Genomic DNA, 19,330 nt, shown 5'->3' on the forward strand with positions numbered 1-19,330 from the left:
ACTCAAGAATTTGGTAACTTGAACTATATTTTATAACTGTAAAAGCCAAGTTAATTTTAAAATAACCTTCAAAAATGAGTATCACTACAAAACCACTACCAATCAACAATAATATGAATTCTGACCTTTGGTGTCAGCATCAGTTATTTGCTCTTTGGCAACTTCCTCTTCTTCTTCAGCTATTGCCTGGAAGATGGCAGTCAGGAAGAAAAAAAGCAATTCACATAGTGGGCCTTCACTGTCATTTCCTACAAGAGCTTCCTCTAATACTTCTGTGAATAAAATGTTTAAAATCAATTTAAAGTTCTGTTCATGTATTGAAAAAAATCAATTCCAATGGAATAATAAACATTTCAATCAACAATAGCCTACTTAACTATTTTTTAAATGCCCATTTATCAAGGTAGAACAAGTATTACCTAAGGTAAAATAAAAACCCTCAATTATAATGATTAGTATAAATTCCAATAAAATAATAAGCCCAATTCACCACATTCAAGAAAACCAAATCAGACTCAATACAATATTTCACCTAAGTTTAAACTTGAGGTGTAAATTAAGGTACATCTTAAAAATTATGATTTTCTCTAATTTGAATAGCAATATAAAGATTTGTTATTGTTACTCCACTGCTCTTGTGGGACATTAATTTTACCAAATAGTGCAAAGGATAGGTAATCATCAGCATTAGGTGTAACCCTAATATCAAATCCAAGTCACAAATGTTTCTCATCAAATTCATCTTACCTAAACCAGCATTATTTAGACCTGTAACAATGACTCATGCCACACCTAGCTCAGAAAGAGAAATTTAGGGAATGTAGAAGCCCTTGTGGAGAATACACTCTTATTGAAATACTAGAGGACTGGTGCACGAAATTCGTGCACTAGTGGGGGGGGGGGCCCCTCAGCCAAGCCTGCCCCCTCTCACAGACTGGGAAGCGGGCCTAAGCTGCAGTCTGGCCTTCCTCTGTGGGAGGTGACTGGGCTGATCAGGGGAAGGCAACAGCCCCATCACCCCGCTGCTGCTGCCACTGTTACAGTTGCCAAGGTGTTCTCATTAACACGGACACCAGTCCCTTCACCATGAGAAAATGACAACTTTCTTTAGGCACTTTCAAGATGTGTCTTTCTAGGATATGACATTTCTTTCTTTTTTATCTTCACCTGAGGATATGTTTCCACTGATTTTTAGAGAGCTTGGAAGAGAGAGGGAAAGATAAAAACATCAATGTGAGAGGGATACTTTGATTGGTTGCCTCCTGCATGAGACCTGACCTGGGCTCTGGCCAGGTAGGAGCCTAATCCTAGGTACATGCCCTTGATCAGAATCGAACCCAGACCCTGAGGTTGGCAGGCTGAGGCTCTATCCACTGAGCCAAACTGGCTAGGGCAGGATATGACATTTCTTAGCCCCTCCAGCAGCAGACCTTAGTTTTTCCTCCAGGAGTGTGGTGGAAAAACCCTAGATAACCTTCTTGCATTCTTATTACTCAAGTTACCAAGAACACTGTGAGAGGCAGCTTACAGGGAGCTTAGCCAATGAGCCTTCAGAAAAGGTGTTTCCGCCTTAACCAATTTGGCTCAGTGGATAGAGCATTGGCCTGTGGACTGAAGGGTCCCAGGTTCCATTCTGGTCAAGGGCATGTACCTTGGTTGTGGGCACATCCCCAGTAGGAGGTGTTCAGGAGGCAGCTGATCGATGTTTCTCTCTCATCAATGTTTCTAACTCTCTATCCCTCTCCCTTCCTCTCTGTGAAAACTCAATAAAATATATTAAAAAATTAATAATAAAGAAAAGGTGTTTCCTCTGCAGCTCATGCACAGAGGATCCCCTGCATTGTGTCTGCAGGGTTTCTGTCCACTGGGCTGGGGCATGGCCCAAGCCACACTGTTTGGGGGCTGGTGGGAGCATGCCCCCAGCCCAGCGGCCCCACTTTGTCAGCTGGGCTTTTGTCTGCTGGGCCGGGGCAGCTCCTGGCCCAGAGTCTGTCCGCTTGGCATGTCCCAAGCTGCTTGGCAGTGACTCAGAACTCACCCCTGCCCAGCACCCGCTGGGCTTCTGTCTGCTGGGCCGGGCTAGGAGCATGCCTGGGCCCAGCAGCCCGGTTCTGTCAGCTGGGCTGGGGGCATGTCCCAAGCCGTGCTGTGACGGCTCAGGGCATGCCCCTGGCCCCTGGCCCAGCATCCATTCTGCAGTCCTTCCTCCCTTCGAGGCCTGGGAGTGGGATGCTGGCAACTGGGTGCTGCCATCTTTGTAGCAAAGTGATGCTTAATTTGCATATTACTCTTTTATTAGATAGGAAGATTACAATTCTGTTTTTGAGGTCTTTATTTGGATCTTAAGACATTATTTTACCATTTCACAGGTAAAGATCTAAAACAGGAACCAAAACTCTACTCATTAAGTTAGCTCTTAAAAATGAAGTTCATACAAGTTAAAGAATGTAAGTACAGAGACAAAACAGAATCACAAATTAAAGGTAAGCATCAACTTGTTTTCAAATATGGCTGATATCAATTTCTTCCTTCCTTGCACTTACTTACCGGGCCACTCTCAAGTGAAGTCTATTCTCTCACCCCTTTGAATACCAGCAAGCCTGACCAATGGAATGGGGCATAAATAAGGCCTGTCAGTTCCAGGCCTTGCATTTAAGAAGGCTGGAAGTTTCTGTGTCCTGACTCTTGGAGCCCTCAATTGACACATAAGAAGTGTAGGCTACTCTGATGGAGTGGGATGCATGTGGGAGAGCGCCAAGGCACCAGACATATGTGTAAAGAAGCCATCTTGAACATGTAGCCAGGTAAGCCTTGAGATGATTCCATTTCCAGCTACTGATTGACAGTAACTAGAGAGGACTGGAGAGGTAGGTCCAGTGATTCCACAGAACTTACGAGATAAGATGAACTATAACACAGCAAAAGCACTTGCCTAGGGTTACTCCCTCAGGAAATTCATCTTGAAGATCAAAAAGTTCCCCAAATGCATTAAGAAACTCTAAAACCATCAGAGCATCACCAAAAATTTCAGGAGGTAGTCTAGTTTTCACTGGAGTTGGTTCTGGAAGTTCCTGCAAGATTAAACAATTTATGTAACTATTTGAATTAAGTGTAGGAAATTGTAAAAAGTAGATATGATATACTTTCTACCGAATAAGAATTATTACATGTAACTAGTGGTTCTCAACCCTGAATGTTTATAACAATCACCTTTAGAACTTTTAAATTTACAGATATTCTGGCCTTATTCCAACTTTATTACACCAGTTCCTAAGGATTTTTTTCTTCATCAAATTAAGAACACAACTTTAGATTTAAGTGTATTTCTGACTACATTTTCTAGTTAAGAGGAACTTTTAACCTAGATTCTGATGTCAAGACAATTGTGTCAATATTATCTTCAATATGGGATCTCCTTATGATATGGAACAGAATTAATCTGCAACCTACTGACTTAGAAATGTTTCCTTATAAACTGAGTTGAATGAGTTTGGTTTGAATATTGTGATCATTTCTGGATATGCTTTCATTGATTTTAGAGAGAGGAATGGGGGTGGAGGGAGAGAGAAAAATAAAAATGAGAAACATCAATTAGATAGATCGATTGCCTCCCACAGGCACCATGACTGGGGATCAAATCTGCAACCCTCTGATGTTCAGGATGATGCTCCAACCGAGCTACCTGGCCAGGGCATGGAAAAATATTTTTATCTAGCAATCAAGCTAAAAATGCATGTCTGGCCCCACTGGTTATTAGATTATCAAGGATCACATAAGTGACCAATTATTCTACAGAATAAAAATCATCGTCCAGCTGGTGTTGCTCAGTGGTTGAGCATCGACCTATAAACCAGGAGGTCATGGTTATGTTCCTGGTCAGGGCGCATGCCCAAGTTGCGGGCTCAATCCCTATGCAGGAGGCAGCCTATGAGTGATTTTCTCTCATAATTAATGTTTCTATCTCTCTCTCTCTCTCCCTCATTCTCTTCCTCTCTAAAATAAAAAAATATTTTAAAAAATCATTATCAAAGCTTGTTAGGAAATGCTACCTTGAAACTCTAAATATAGCATTTGCTAATATGAAGAGGTCATTATTTATAAAATAGAAATATTTCATCAACAAAACCACATAGTGCACTAACTGCTCCCCTGCCAGGCTGTTTGCCCCTAACTGCCCTCCCCTGCAGGCCTGGTCCCGATGTTTCACACAGAACATGAGTGTGTGAAACATCACGTAACAAACTTATACCTTAAGATCATCACATTCCATATCTTCTCTAGGTTTACTCCACTGTTTTAAGTGTTCCATATATTTTCGCTTTTCTTCACGTAACTTCTCTCTTTCCTAGAACAAAAGGTTAATAAAAATTCTTATAAGAACTTTATAAAGTATCATCAGTATCACTTGGATACTGGTAAAAATACAAATACTTGGACCCTACCCCAGATCCACTGAATCAAGAACTCTGGGGTTGGGCCCCAATAATAAATGTTTTAAGAAGCCTTTCTAGAAATTTTTTATGCATGCTAAAGTGTTAGAAGCACTGATCAAAACAATGCCTACCTGACATAACTGCTACAAAGATAGAAAATGTCCAACACAGTAGTGCTTGAATAAGTATTAATTCAACCGGGCTCTGCCTATAGCAGCTCTCCCAATACTTCAAATCAATTAGATCCTGACAAAGTAGGTAACAAATTATTAGAGTACCTAAAATAAAACCTCTCCTTATATTGGCAATATTCTTGTCATTTTCAAGATTCATGTAAACTTGACTGAAAGACTAGAGATACACAAACAGAGGGAGCAGTAAGTAAAAACAGTATTATTTAGAATACAGTTGGTAAATTTTCTTTTTAATATAGGCCATTTCTCTTGCTCCCTTGGGCTTTTGAAACCCTTACTTCTTGGTTCTGATATGTGAACCTGCAAAATAAATACTGACCCTAAAAAAGTCTCTCATAAATTACAGTATAAATATTTTATTGTAATTTTTCCAATAAATGTTTAATATATGTTAACATTTTCCCTTTGAAATTTAGAAACACCAAAGGTAAACAGATGTGCACTTATCAAACTTTCTACATAAAACGACTAGATTAGGGGTGTCGAACTCAATCAGAGAAGGGGCCAAAATCTAAAATCCAGCCTAAATCGCAGGCCGAATGGTTTACTGAACAGTCATAAACTGTCATTGTGATGGAAACACAGCGGAGTGCAGTGATGACAGCGCAGTGCGGGCCACATTGCAAGGCCTGGCGGGACGGATTTGGCCCGCGGGCCTTGACACATGTGGACTAGCTGGTTACAGAACTTAACTGTGCTTTGAGTAGTCTGCTGAAATAAGTCATCTTCCCACTACAATATAATTCCTATAGGATGTAATAGGATGGGTAATCTCTTTCACTATTGCTGAGTGTAAATAATACAACGTTTGCTAAACAAATACCCATGTACACGAATAGAAAGTTTTAAAAATGTTCTTAACCCTTTGACCCATTACTGTACTTCTACAAATTTATCCAGGAATATAATTCATAAAAAAATTACTTACAAATGTGAACAAATATCATTATTCATGGGCAAAAAAAAAAATAATCTACTTAACTACATCAATTTGATTAACTATTTAATATTAAGCAGTCACTAAGAATTCTACCTTACTTAATTTAATAACATGAAGAAATGTTTATAACGCTAAACAAAAAAGTATACAAAATTATAAATGCTGGATCCTTTTTTACGTCCAGTATAAAGATTAGGATAAATTAATCAAATTGTTAACAATGCTATCTCTAAAGGTTATTATTTAGATTACAAGTGTGTGTGCTTTTTGTTCTCTACCTTTTCTGGAATGAACATATTTTAGATAGCTCTAAAATGGCCTATTTGAAATAATTCATAAAACTTCAGGCAATTTAAATAAGCACTGTGTAGAACATGATTATCTAAGGCTACTTGTGAGTATCTCAGAAAACCAATGGCTAGTACTATCTTTGGAAAAAACCAGCTATCGAATTCTCTAAGGAATATCTACCAATAAAGATTATAATAAAGATTTACTGAAATGTTCTTATTATTCTTTAAGGAGAATAACAACTCTGTAATAATTCTTGTTGAGTAATAGATTTTATTGTATTTTTCTAACTATGCATTTTACTTTTAAAGGTTTGACTCATGCCTGGCCAGTGTGGCTCAGTGGTTGAGTGACACCATTCCTGGTCATGCCTCAATCCCCAGTCAGGGGGGAGGGGGAAGGAGGGTGTGGAGGAGGCAGTGGGTCAATGTTTCTCTCTCATTTTTGTTTCTATCTCTCTTTCTCACTCACTTCCTATCCGAGATCAATAAAAATCCTATATAATAAAAGGCTAATATGCAAATTGACCGAACAGCAGAATACCATTGCATGACATACACTGACCACCTGGGGGCAGACGCTCAATGCAGGAGCTGCCTGCTGGTGGTCAATGTGCTCCCGCAGGGGGAGTGCCACTCAGCCAGAAGCCAGGCTTGTGAGCAAATGCAGCAGCAGTGGCGGGAGCCTCTCACCTGTGGCAGCACTAAGGACCCCTCGGGGGATGTCCACCTGCCAGCTTGGGCCTGCTCCAGCAGGTGGACATCCCCCAAATGGGCGCAGCCCAGCTGAGGGACCCCCCTGCCCAACCAAGTGCACGAATGTTGTGCACTAGGTCTCTAGTATATTTATAAAGGTTTTACTCATTATGACCTTCTATAATTTTAAGTCTAAATTATGAAGAAAATTAACTTTAGAATTATACGCTAAAAAAAGCCGAGGTGTAAAAACATGTTATGTAAAGACATGTGTGTGTATACATACACTGAACCTTAAATAATTCATTAAAGTTTTCAAACCAAAAGGGAGATAGATCAATACTGTTTATCAGTGCTCTATATACAACTATAAATGTGAATGAAAATAGTAAAGAAACTTGAAAATTAACCAGGAATTTAAATATATAAAGCACAATTAACTATATGTACAGGGCATAGCTAATATATTTAAATGAATACCTTTTCTCTTTCTATTTTAAGCCTTTCTTTTTCTTCTTTCTTCTTTAGTCTCTCTTCTTCAACAATTTTCTTCAATTCTTCCTTCTTTTTCTCTTTATCTTCCCTTTCTTTTTTCTTTGCTTCTAGGGCATCTGCTTTTTCTCTTTTTAATTTAGCCTTTTCAAAAGCTGTGGAGAAGGTCAAAGTTAGAAGTGCACAAAGAGAAAAAGCAACGTATTTTGCAATGTAGCATAGAAATCCTGAAATAATTTAAGGTTAAGTGAGATAAGCAGAGGTACATGGGGGTATAAATTCCTGAAGGGAGCCAGCAGGTGGTTAAAACTGAAAAAGCAAGTTGGCCGGGCTTAAGATAAACTGTTGCAGCAGGACAAACATTTACCTGCTTTTAAAAGCCCTGCTACTCAAAGTGTGGTCCTAAGAGCAACAGCCAGATTATCACCTTCTTAGAAATGCAGAATCTCTTCTGTCACAAAGATCTACTAATTTAGAATCTTTGTTTGTAATAATGTTCCCAAGTGATTCATATGCACAGTCAAGTTTGGGAAGCCATGTTTTATAAGGTTGCGTGACTCAAACAAAATGGCCCCAAACAGTTTGTAAACTCTAGAAACTCTAACTTGTGCTTAATTCAGCATTAGGTCAGTTTAACATAGGATATGCTATAACTTGAAATAGATTTAAGAGGTAAGCAGAGTTCTCATTTATTATAAAAATCAATAGATACATAAAGAAAAAAACACCCCGATTTATGTTTTTTAAAGAGCCCAGAAATACGCATTTTTAGAAACATCCCCCACACTGGGCAGAAAAATACTCTTTCCTATATCTAAACAGTTTTTGGATAGAGTGTTAAAACTCACCCAGTGATTTCATTTCTTCTTGTTTCAAAAGTTTGTCTCTTTCTTTAGTAGCTTTATTCCTATAATTCGCCAGAGTCTGTTTATTAGCAAGACTGGCTTCCTAAAAAACAAACCAAGAAACTAAGGTTGTAGAACCACAACTTCTATAAACTGACAGTCTGCCTTGTTCTTACAGTAATAAAAAACAAAACATTGAATAACCCTCCTAAGTTATACTTTCTTTATACTAAAATGAGGTTTTATTAAAACATAACTGAACTTTAAAAAATATGGTATTTAGGCCTTGGCCAGTTAGCTCAGTTGACTAGAACATCATCCCAATATGCCAAGGTTGTGGGTTTGATAACCTGTCAGGATCAACAACAATCAACTAATGAATGCACAAATAAGTGGCACAACAAATCGATGTTTCTATCTCTAAAATCAATAAAAATATTTACATAAAAATACTTATTAGGATACCATTAATAACATTATATTTCAATATCTATATACTTCATTGTGTGTTTACTTATTAGGATACCACTAATAACATTATATTTCAATATCTATATACTTCATTGTGTGTTTACTTATTAGGATACCATTAATAACATTATATTTCAATATCTATATACTTCATTGTGTTTGTTACCATATATTTGACCCCCTTTACCTAATTCACTCCTGGTAATCATCATTCTGTTGTCTATGATTTTTTTTGTTTTGTTAGTTCATCGTATTTTTTGTTTTATATTCCACTTAATTCCTAAGTTTTTGTCCTTTTCCAACTGACTTATAACTGCATTTTTAGTAACCCTAATCATAGTAACATAGTAACTTTTAATAACTTTAATCATAAAGCTAATTCTATAGTCTACAAATTGGTCCAAAAATCTTCCATAAAAAACAGCTGGTGAGAGATGCAAATCAAAACAACAATGCGGTACCATCTCACACCTGTCAGAATGGCCAACATCAACAAATCAACAAATGACAAGTGTTGGCGAGGTTGCAGAGAAAAAGGAACCCTCGTGCACTGCTGGTGGGAATGCAGACTGGTGCAACCACTGTGGAGAACAGTATGGAGCTTCCTCAAAAAACTGAAAATGGCTGAAACCAGTTTGGCTCAGTGGTAGAGCGTTGGTCTGCGGACTGAAAGGTCCCAGATTTGATTCCAGTCAAGGGCATGTACCTTGGTTGTGGGCATGCCCCCGGCAGGGGGTGTGCAATAGGCAACTGGTCGATGTTTCTCTCTCATCGACTTTTCTAGCTCTCTATCTCTCTCCCTTCCTCTCTGTAAAAAATCAATAAAATATATTAAAAAACAACAACAAAAAAACCTGAAAATGGAACTCCCATTTGACCCAGTGATCCCACTCTTAGGAGTATATCCCAAGAAACTAAAAACACCAATCAGAAAGGATATATGCACCCCCACACCCCTATGTTCATAGCAGCACAATTTACAATAGCTAGGATTTGGAAACAGCCTAGGTGTCTGTCAGCAGATGATTGGATCAAAAAACTATGGCATATCTACACAATGGAATACTATGCTGCCATAAAAAATAGAATTCTCATCATTTGCAGCAACCTGGATGGAATTGGAGAACATCATGCTGAGTGAAATAAGCCAGTCAATGAAAGAGAAACACTACATAACCTCACTCATTTATGGATAATAAAGAACATTATAAACTGAAGAACCAAAAGATAGATATAGAGACAGTAAAGCAACATGCAGACTGTCAAATTACAGCGGGAGGGTTGGGAGATCTGGGGAAGATAATAGATCAACCGAAGGACTTGTACACATGCATATAAGTACAACCAATGGACACAAAACTCTGGGGAGGGGGGGGCATGTATGGGGGGGGCGATGGTATGTGTACATAGATAATAATTTAATAAAAAGAATAAAAATTTAAAAAACAAACAAAAACAATCAGCTGGTAACCTATAAAGGGAGACTTAAAAATATGCACTAGATTAAAAAAAAAATCATTATAAACTAGAGTATAGACATCAAATATGTAAGAGGCAGAGAAAAGCCATGCCAGAAACATTCTGTGGCTAATGTTAAAATATGTCAAAAGTTTATTTCTACTGTATTTCTTATGAAAATAACGTCTTTAGCCTGCTTTACTATCTCATATATTAAATACTCTTTATGTTTCAATAATATAATTTATTCCCTCTATTTCATCCTGGTTTACATTTTAGTAATTGCTTATATGCTTGCTTCCACTGTATAAAATCGCTGTGGCATGAGAGCCGTGTCTAAAATTCACACCTGAAGCTTCTACAAGCCTCACTGCTGAGCAGTCATCACCATACAGTACACACATTTTGTGTGTGTGAAGGAATGTGTTCCTTCCTACAAGCCATGGAGGTGGGGGAGCTAAACAATATTGGATTTTAAATAGTTTTATTCAGAGCTACAAGGTATTCTTTTATCTATTTTCTACTTACCTGACTAATAGATACTCGTTTGGGTGGTCTCCCTCTTCTCCTGTTAGCAGTACTAAACAGGAAGGTGGGTGGATCATCAGGGAAAAAATAAGAAAAATCTTGGTCGGCTATTTTATATGTTGAAAGAGAGGAAGCCTTCGAAAAAAAGAAAAAAGGGGGTAAAATAATATATTAGTAAACCACAAGTAGATATCTACTAACATGTCATATGACTAGCATATTAGACCAGGCCCAAAACATTAAAATTTCTTATGCTATTATGAAGTAATATATATTTCAGTTAGTTTCCTTGCTCCTTTAAAAAACTACATAACTGGCGGGGACAGGTTTGGCTCAGTGGATGGAGCGTTGGCCGGGTTTGATTCCAGTCAAGGGCATGTACCTTGGTTGCGGGCGCATCCCCAGTAGGGAGGGGGGGTGTGCAAGAGGCAGCTGATCGATGTCTCTCTCTCATCGATGTTTCTAACTCTCTATCCCTCTCTCTTCCTCTCTGTGAAAAATCAATAAAATATATTTAAAAACAAAACAAAACAAAAAAACCCTACATAATTAATTTGCTTTACTAGAAATAAAACCAAAATTGAAATACAAAAAACTCAAGAACGTTTCAACAGTTTCTTGAATTCTAAACTGTTTCAAAATTACATTTACACAAGAATAATTTTTTACTTGCTTTGCTTTTGAATAATTTTGTGGGGTTTTTTTTTTCTCTTTTTCTTTTTCTTTTTATTAATCCTCACCTGAGGATTTTTTCCCATTTATTTTCTTAGAATGGGAGTGGAAGGGAAAATGGGGAGAGAGAGAGAGAGAGAGTGAGAGAAACACTGATGTGAGAGAGATTGGTTGCCTCCTGCACATGCTTGACCAGGGCTGGGTGGAGAGGGGCATCGAACCTACAACACAAATAAGTGCTCTTGACCCTCTGGTGCATTGGCTGATGCTCTAACCATTGAGCTACACTGGTTAGGCTGTATGAGATTTTCTATGTAAATAAACAATCCATATGTTTAACATTAAAATCCACCGTATTAACCAACAAATTTTTCTTAACCATTTCCTAACTGCTAAACTTTTAACTCTCCCCTACTCAGTTTGGGGTGATTTTTATGCATCTCATTTAAAAGCAGAAATAATGACAAATTCCTATAAAGTTTCAACTCAGAATTTTAGTTTAGAGAAATCAATCAAATTTTTATCAGAAGTGGTGAGGTTCTGGAATAACTGATAAATCTGAGTTTCTCTCCTTTCACCTTGTATTCAGAACATTTTCACCTGTTTTATCCACATCCAACTCTAGATTTTTTATATTTTATTAGCAATTTTGAAGATTATTTTTTGTCTAATTGCCAAGGTCATCATTCATTCTCTCACACTGTGTGTGTGTGTGTCCTAACATATGAAAAGCAAGGCGCTGTCACAACCTAAACGACAGAACGGACGACCTAACAGGAGGCTGTATGGGGCGACCAGGCTGGCAGGGGGGACAGTGAGGGACAACCAAATGACTGGGCCCTGGACCCTAGCCAGGGTGCAGTGGCAGAAGGGAGCTCTTTTGTCACTTTGGCCCTGCGGGGGAGGCAGTTAGGGGTAACCAGGCAAGCAGAGGGGGCAGCAGGGGATGACCAGGCTGGCAGGAGCAGCAGTGAGGGGCGACCAGGCCATAATGGGGGGCAGTTGGGGACAACCAGACCAGCAAGGGAGGGGGCAGTTAGGGGCCACCAGGCTGGAAGGGGAAGGGAAGTTGGGGGCAACCAGGCCAGAAGGGGGGCAGTTAGGGGTGACCAGGCTGGCAGAGGGGTCAGTTAAGGGCAACCAGGTTGGCAGGGGGGGGGCAGTGAGGAGTGATCAGGCAAGCAGGGGGGGAGGTGCAGTAAGGAAAAATCAGGCTGGCAGGCAGGTGTGTGACTAGGAGCCAGGATTGTGAGAGGGATGTCTGACTGCCAGTTTAGGCCCAATTCCCGGGATCGGGCCTAAACTGGCAGTCGGACATCCCCCCGAAGGGTCTCAGATTGGAGAGGGTGCAGGCTGGGCTGAGGGGACCCACCCATGCACAAATCATGCACCGGGCCTCTAGTACATATATAATTGATTTTAGAGAGAGAGGAAGGGAGAGGGCTAGAAAGATACAAGCATTGATGAGAGAGACAGATCTGCTGCCTCCTGAACACCCACCATGGGGGATCAAGTCCGAAACCAGGGCGTGTGCTCTGACCAAGAATTGGACAAGTGAATGCTTGGTTCATAGGTTGATGCTAAACCACTGAACCACACCGGCCAGACAATATGTGCTATTTACAAAAATATCTTTAAGGAAATGTGTAAGAATACAATGAACATAACTTCATATTATTAACAGAAGTCTACTTCTATTGGAATTCAATTTTCTATACAGTTCGATTTTGGCTGGAACATAGCTTTTAACATCTAAAACTCAATTATTTCTGGCCATCATAAATCAAGAATCTATTAAGATTTTACACAGATTCCATTAAGATGGTTGTCTACTGTACCACTTAAATAACCCCTGAATATATAGACTTGCCCTTTAAGTGTGAATATAAAGACCATAAGAGGTTTCTTTTCAAACATATATTTTTAAAAAGTCAAAATAGGCTTTAATATATTACTAAGGTTCCTTATTCATATATACATTTTGCACAATAAACATAAATACCAATTATCTTTGTGTATTTGCAGGCATTCCTAAAATAGTCTACATTTACCACACTGAATATCACTGTGCTTTGTTGAGGGTGTGAGTGTGTATCTCTGTGTGTGCATACATGCATGTGCTTGCACCAGATCCATTAATAATCTTTATTATACTCAAAAAGAAAAATGTTTACCGTCACCTTAATTTTCATTTATTAAGTAAAGTTGGACTTCTTTCCATATTTTTTTAATGTTTATTTTCCTTGGGAAATAACTGCTGCTGTCTTTCACTACTTTTTCCAACTGGGTTGTTTTTGTTCATTGATATGTAAGAAATCTTTGTAAATTATAGAAATTGGCCAACTGGCTACTTTTAATACACATATACAACTATTCTAATAAAAGGGTAATATGCAAATTAACTGTCACTCTGCCACAAGATGGCGGTGCCCAGTCCTCCCAAAGCCCCCCAGTCCCAGGTGGTGGCTGCTGAGTGGGCAGTGTGAACAGCCTGGTGGAATGCTTGCTTCATCGCCATGGCAACGAGGCAAGCGTTCCACCCCAGCCACAGGGGGCCTCTGTGCAGCGGGCATGGAGTGGCTGGGGGCGGTGGGGGCGAACGCTTGTTTTGCTGTCCGGGCAATGAGGCAAGTGTTCTGCGCCCATCCGCAGATGGACCTCTGGGCCGCAGAGAGCCTCTGTGCAGCGGGCATGGAGTGGCTAGGCCCCACAGAGAGCTACTGCTGCAAGGATTCGTGTGTAGGGCTACTAGTCTATACTAATAATCTATCCTAATAAAAGGGTAATATTTTAGTTAGAGCAGACAAAGCTGCAGTGGCTGCGAGGGCCAAGGGCAGGTAGCCATGAGCCCGGCAGCTGGCAGTGGCAGCAGCAGCAGGGTGATGGAGGCGGCGCCTTCTCCTGATAGGCTGGTCGCCTCCCACAGAGGGAGGACATCCCTTGAGCGCTCCTGGACTGTGAGGGGGGGCAGGCCGGGCGAAAGGGCCCCCCTGCCACAGTGAACCAATTTTCTTCTGAGCCCCCAGTTCTGGAGGGGCTGCCACTGAGAGCAGGCAGCGTGAGCAGCCTGGAGGAATGCTTGCTTTGTTTGTTGCTGTGGCGATGCAGAGCCTCTGGGCAGCGGGTGCAGAGTAGGCAGGCGGGACGCTTGCTTCGTTGCTGGGCCAATGCCCCAGCTTGGAGGGCTTCAGGGGATGGGGGGCTGGCCACAGCCTCCATGGCTGAACACAACCCCGGAGAGGACAGCGGGCCACCTCCCGCAGAAGCCGCATGGCACCGCCATCTTGTGGCTGGTCACTTAGCCTTTTACCAGTGTGTGTGTGTGTGTGTGTGTGTGTGTGTGTGTGTGTGTGTATGTATATATCATACTATCCATTTCTCCCTTTTTCTTCTTTCTAACAAATAATTACACTGTTCTGATTACCTTAATTTTAATGACTCCATCTTGAGTTTCACAGTGTTGCTTTAGAAAAAGCTTTAGTTTATCACGAGAAAATAGGTGTTTTCTCCGGCTAAATGGAGGAAAAAAGCAAAGCAAAGTGTTAATTTCAAGAATTCAATCCGAACTCCATAATCTCTGTAAATCCATAACCTAAATTTCAAGCCTAGAAAATGACATTTCATTTTGTAAGAGTATTTTTGTAGAAGTAGAAATAAACTTTATACAAAAGTACTTAGCAGAATGTTCTAAGATTTACTTGATTGGATCTATTATAAAAGTCCATTAAAATAGTATATGTATTTATTGCTTAGGAACCACTTAGAAATAAACCTCAAGGCAAATATACTACGAAGAGTAAACCAAGTCTTACAAAATTAGATGATCATTTCTACAAGTAATCACCATTAAAATTCTTTAAAAAATTACAATCAGTAGGCTATCACAGTAACACTAAGTAAATCAACGTTCAGTGGATATTGTGAATAGAGTGGGACATGGGTTTTATAAAATTCTAAAATATTTTGTGTTTAAACTTCATATGGCAACCAACAAATTCATGGGATCAAAATTAAAGAGAATTAGAATTTTTAAAATTCTAATAATATACTATTTCTGATTCTCCCTTGCTCCCAAATTAAAAAAGAGTAACTATAACAGTAACAAACACCAGCACCACACAAAAACAAATGACATGCAAGTATTTCTGGAAAGTTTCTGGAAAGCAAATGATTTAATTCAATTCAATGACTTCCTATCAAGAAAAAGCCATATTAAAAGCTTCTAGCCTATATAATAAATAGTTAATATGCAAATTGACTGTCACTTCAATACACAAATGGCAGAGGAGGGCAGTTGGGAGGGACCAGGCTAGAAGAGGAGGACAGTTGGGGGCGACAAGGCCTGCAGGGGAGGGCAGTTGGGGGAGAAGGGAAACCTGGCCTACAGGGGAGGACAGTTAGAAGCAACCTGGTAGGCAGGGGAGGGCAGTTAGGGGTGACCAGGCTGGCAGGGGAGGGCAGTTAGGGGTGACCAGGCTGGCAGGGGAGGGTAGTTAGGGGCAATTGGGCCAGCAGGGAAAGGCAGTTAGGGGCAACCAGGCCTGCGGGGGAGGACAATTAGGGGCAACCAGGTTGGCAGGAGAGGGCAGTTATGGGTGACCAGGCTAGCAGGGGAGGGCAGTTAGGAGCAACTGGGTCAGCTGCAGAGCAGTTAGGCATTGCTCAGGCTGGTAGGGAGTGGTTAGGGGTGGTCAGGCTGGAAGGCAGTCGAGTGGTCGGAGCCAGCAGTCCCGGATTGTGAGAGGGATGTCCCAGATTGGAGATGTTGCAGGCTGGGCTGAGGGGAAACCCACCCCCGCACCTCACCCCGTGCACAAATTTTGTGCACTAGGCCTCTAGTGAGTAAATAAAATATTAAAAAGTTTTTAAGTAAAGGCCCCCCCCCCCCAAATATTATCATCACTTTTCTTCAAACACATGAGTATATATGGGACAACAGGGATGAGAAAATAAGAAGAAACATTTTACATCAAACAAAAATTCAAGATGGACTCCTATGTGACAAGCTGATAGTAGACTGATAATGTCAACTTATTCAGACGACTAAGAGCCTAACCTCAGCAGGCAAAAATAGGGATTTTCCCTATGTATAGTTGCTGATTCTTTTATGAAGCGTTCACTACCTTTCTTTTGATTAGTTCTCAAAGAGGAATTTTTAAAGATACTTAATTTTTATTATTTAACGTTCTAAACAAATTAATAGAGACTGTCAGATGCTTGTACCTAATGAATAAATTATTACAAATGTGACTGACATATTTGTAAGCGCATCAAATTTCTCAGCTTTGAAAATTGAGTTCTCTCATGAGAAGTACTTTATACGTAGGATCCTACATAACTTCTTAGATGTGAAGACTCTGAGATTACTTACAAATCTAAATAAAGGGCTCAATGAGTCCATTAAGATTCATTTTATCTGTCTATGAGCATATAAATGTACATTTTTAAAAAAGCAACCACTTCCAAGTTGTTTTACATAAAATCTTCTTAACCTAATTAAATTGCCATAGAGAACACACTGAATTTTACCTGATTTGTGTGGCTTTAACAATAACACATTCAAAGAATTCTTTTTTAGTGACTTGCACTTTGTACTTGAATAATAAGGGATCAATTGCATCTCTTTTCTTCCTAAAAAGAGTAGAGACAGAAATCAGTTAATAATTTCTTTGGAAAGTGGGTTTTTAAATAGAAATCTAGTTCCTAAGAACATACTATAACAGAACCTAAAATATATATATATATATATATATGTATAATATATTTTATTGATTTTTTTTTTTTTTTTTGTACAGAGAGGAAGAGAGAGGGATAGAGAGCTAGAAACATCGATGAGAGAGAATCACTGATCAGCTGCCGCTTGCACACCCCCCACTGGGGACGTGCCTGCAACCAAGGTACATGCCTTTGACCGGAACTGAACCTGGGACCTTTCAGTTCACAGGCCGACGCTCTTATCCGCTGAGCCAAACCGGTTTCGGTGAACCTAAAATATTTTTATATTTTCTTTTAATCATCACCTGAAGATTTTTTTCATTATTTTCAGAAAGGGCGTGAAAGGAGGGAGAAAGGAAGAGAGGAAGGGAAGGAGGGAAGGAGGAGGAAAGGGAAGAAGAAGAAGGGAGAGAGAACAACAACAATATGAGAGAGATACATCGATCGGTTGTCTCCTCCACTGTCCCAAACTGGGACGGGGATTGAACCAGCTACTGAAGTATGTGCCCTTGACCAGGAATGGAACCATGAAGCTGCTTTGGTCCCCGGCTCAATCCTCAATCCACTGAGAAAAAACAGGCCAGGGCTGTGTAGTTTAATTTTAACTAGGATTTTAAATGTTTCTGATATTCCTAACCATTCTATTAGTCAAAATAGTAAAAAGCACTATTTTGTTAGATAGGCACTCTAATTTCTCATTCAATAAAATTTTCCTTGGGTGAAGAAAATGTTAGAAATGACGTAGCACAAAGTACCCCGTTTAATTTAAACTAATGAACAAATAGCTCTTATATTGGCTTTTAAACTTTCTTCTTCATAGCTTTGTAATTCAAGAACAAAAGTAGAGATAATGCAGTTTATCCTATTTTAAGAATTGGCAAAGAAGTACACATTTAAAACCTCTATTCCCATCAACTTATCTTTTCTTCCTTTTGAGGGTACATTCATTCATTCATTCATTCAGTTATAAGTTTTAACATGCTACAATACAAATGTACTTTAAAAAATAATACTAAGTGAAATAAGCCAAACACCAAAGAAAAAATATTATATGATCTCATTTATATGAAAATATGTAATTAATGCCACTAAATTATACATTTTTAAATGGCAAGTGGTTATGTTAAACGTGTTCTTTCTTTCTTTCCCTCTGCCTCACCCTTTCTACCACAAAATGCTGGTGATCATTTTGAGCACCTAGGCTTATTTCCATATCCAGCTTTAGTATATCTTGAAGGTATTATGAACTATTTGATACTTTTCTAACTCAACTTCTATTTCTCCTCAATGATATAAGAATATGACTATCTACCCTTAAAGAATGTGACTGAGGAATAAATAAAACATATGTGGGTGCTGTTGCACAGTTTAACTCATGGAAAATGCCACCTACTAAAACATAAGAAAATCCAGATTATGTTTTGTTTGGAGGGATCAACCAAGAAGTAAATCACTTAAGATAGGGAATTAACAGAAATAACTCAACAGATGCTCTGGCTGGTGGTCAGAGCATTGGCCCAAGCACTAAATGATTTCAGTTCCATTCTGGAAACGGGCGAGTACCTGGGCTGCAGGTCCGATCACCTGCCCCTCTGGGCATGTGTGGGAGGCAACCAATCAATGTGTCTCTCTCACACTGATGTTTCTCTCCCTTTTTCTCTTCTTCCCTCCCTTCCATTCTCTGAAAAAAATCAATGGAAAAAACATCTTTGGGTGAGGATTAACAACAACAAAAAGAAATAGTTCAACACAGTAAAGGTCCACAGATGTCTGTGTTTCACCCTTCCTGATATCTCAGGATATAGGCATTTTATGATGTTGATGTACAGTAAAAGCTAGATTCTTTGAGAATAACAAACTGATTAAAAATCTCTACGATTAACTAATAGACCAGATTACTCATTTTTCCTATATCAAGGGTTTATTCCTATGGCTAAATCCAATTACTTTGTAATGAGCTTGTTATAAGTGGCACAAGTGAGATTGACCAATAGAAACACTCCTCTAAATGCTACATATAACAGGCAAAATATTCACTTACTAATTGGGATTCTGAATTAATTTGCTTTGTACTCAAGGTAAGAAATTAGCCACAAAATATGTAGGTAGCTCTTATTCAAATCTAAAAAGAAGGGAAAGGACATTAATGCACCGAATAAGAGAGTGCTAAACCTAAGAAGCTAGACATTCCTCATCTCAATACATGTAAAAGATTTAGAAGAGAATATTAAAAGTTACTATTAAATAATCTTAAATAAATTATTTTAAAAAGAAAAAAATAAATAAATGCTTACCATATTTATTCATCAATTTAAAAAAATATCTTTTACATATAAAATCTGTATTTAACTGTTCAAGACTTATCTAATATATAATTAAATCTAAGGGTTACAATCCTTGCTATAGTCCAAAAAAAAATCACATGAACTATTGTACAATCAGAGTTGCTAAAGAACATACATTAACTACCACAATATCCACTAATGTTGCATGCCAAACTATGTATTCAATAAGACACACAGACAAGTGACCTATTAATTTCTTTTTCTGCTTAATAACAGAAACTTAAGGGGGAAAAATGAGATTTAGCAAAAGA

The 19,330-nt window shown here is 39.1% G+C and overlaps 1 protein-coding gene across 11 annotated transcripts in view; it reads right to left on the reverse strand.

The window, feature by feature from the left end:
• LOC118726610 (cofilin-2) overlaps positions 1–19,330 on the reverse strand; it is a 112,066-nt gene that overhangs the window by 70,301 nt on the left and 22,435 nt on the right. For 10 of the 11 annotated variants that reach the window (XR_006742316.1, XM_036451584.2, XM_036451648.2 and 7 more), the window contains 8 exons: positions 16,549–16,650; positions 14,444–14,531; positions 10,348–10,482; positions 7,894–7,993; positions 7,034–7,200; positions 4,250–4,345; positions 2,933–3,071; positions 126–272 (listed from right to left, as the gene is read on the reverse strand). Coding sequence is in view for 10 of the 11 variants with exons in the window: in XM_036451584.2 (XP_036307477.1) it covers positions 126–272; positions 2,933–3,071; positions 4,250–4,345; positions 7,034–7,200; positions 7,894–7,993; positions 10,348–10,482; positions 14,444–14,531; positions 16,549–16,650 (974 nt within the window). In the remaining variant the exon portion in view is untranslated. The remainder of the gene's footprint in view (positions 1–125; positions 273–2,932; positions 3,072–4,249; positions 4,346–7,033; positions 7,201–7,893; positions 7,994–10,347; positions 10,483–14,443; positions 14,532–16,548; positions 16,651–19,330) is intronic. The other variant, XM_045585352.1, reaches the window with a different exon arrangement.

This window comes from Pipistrellus kuhlii, unplaced genomic scaffold (genome assembly GCF_014108245.1).
Source record: "Pipistrellus kuhlii isolate mPipKuh1 unplaced genomic scaffold, mPipKuh1.p scaffold_m20_p_1, whole genome shotgun sequence".
NCBI lineage: Eukaryota > Metazoa > Chordata > Mammalia > Chiroptera > Vespertilionidae > Pipistrellus > Pipistrellus kuhlii.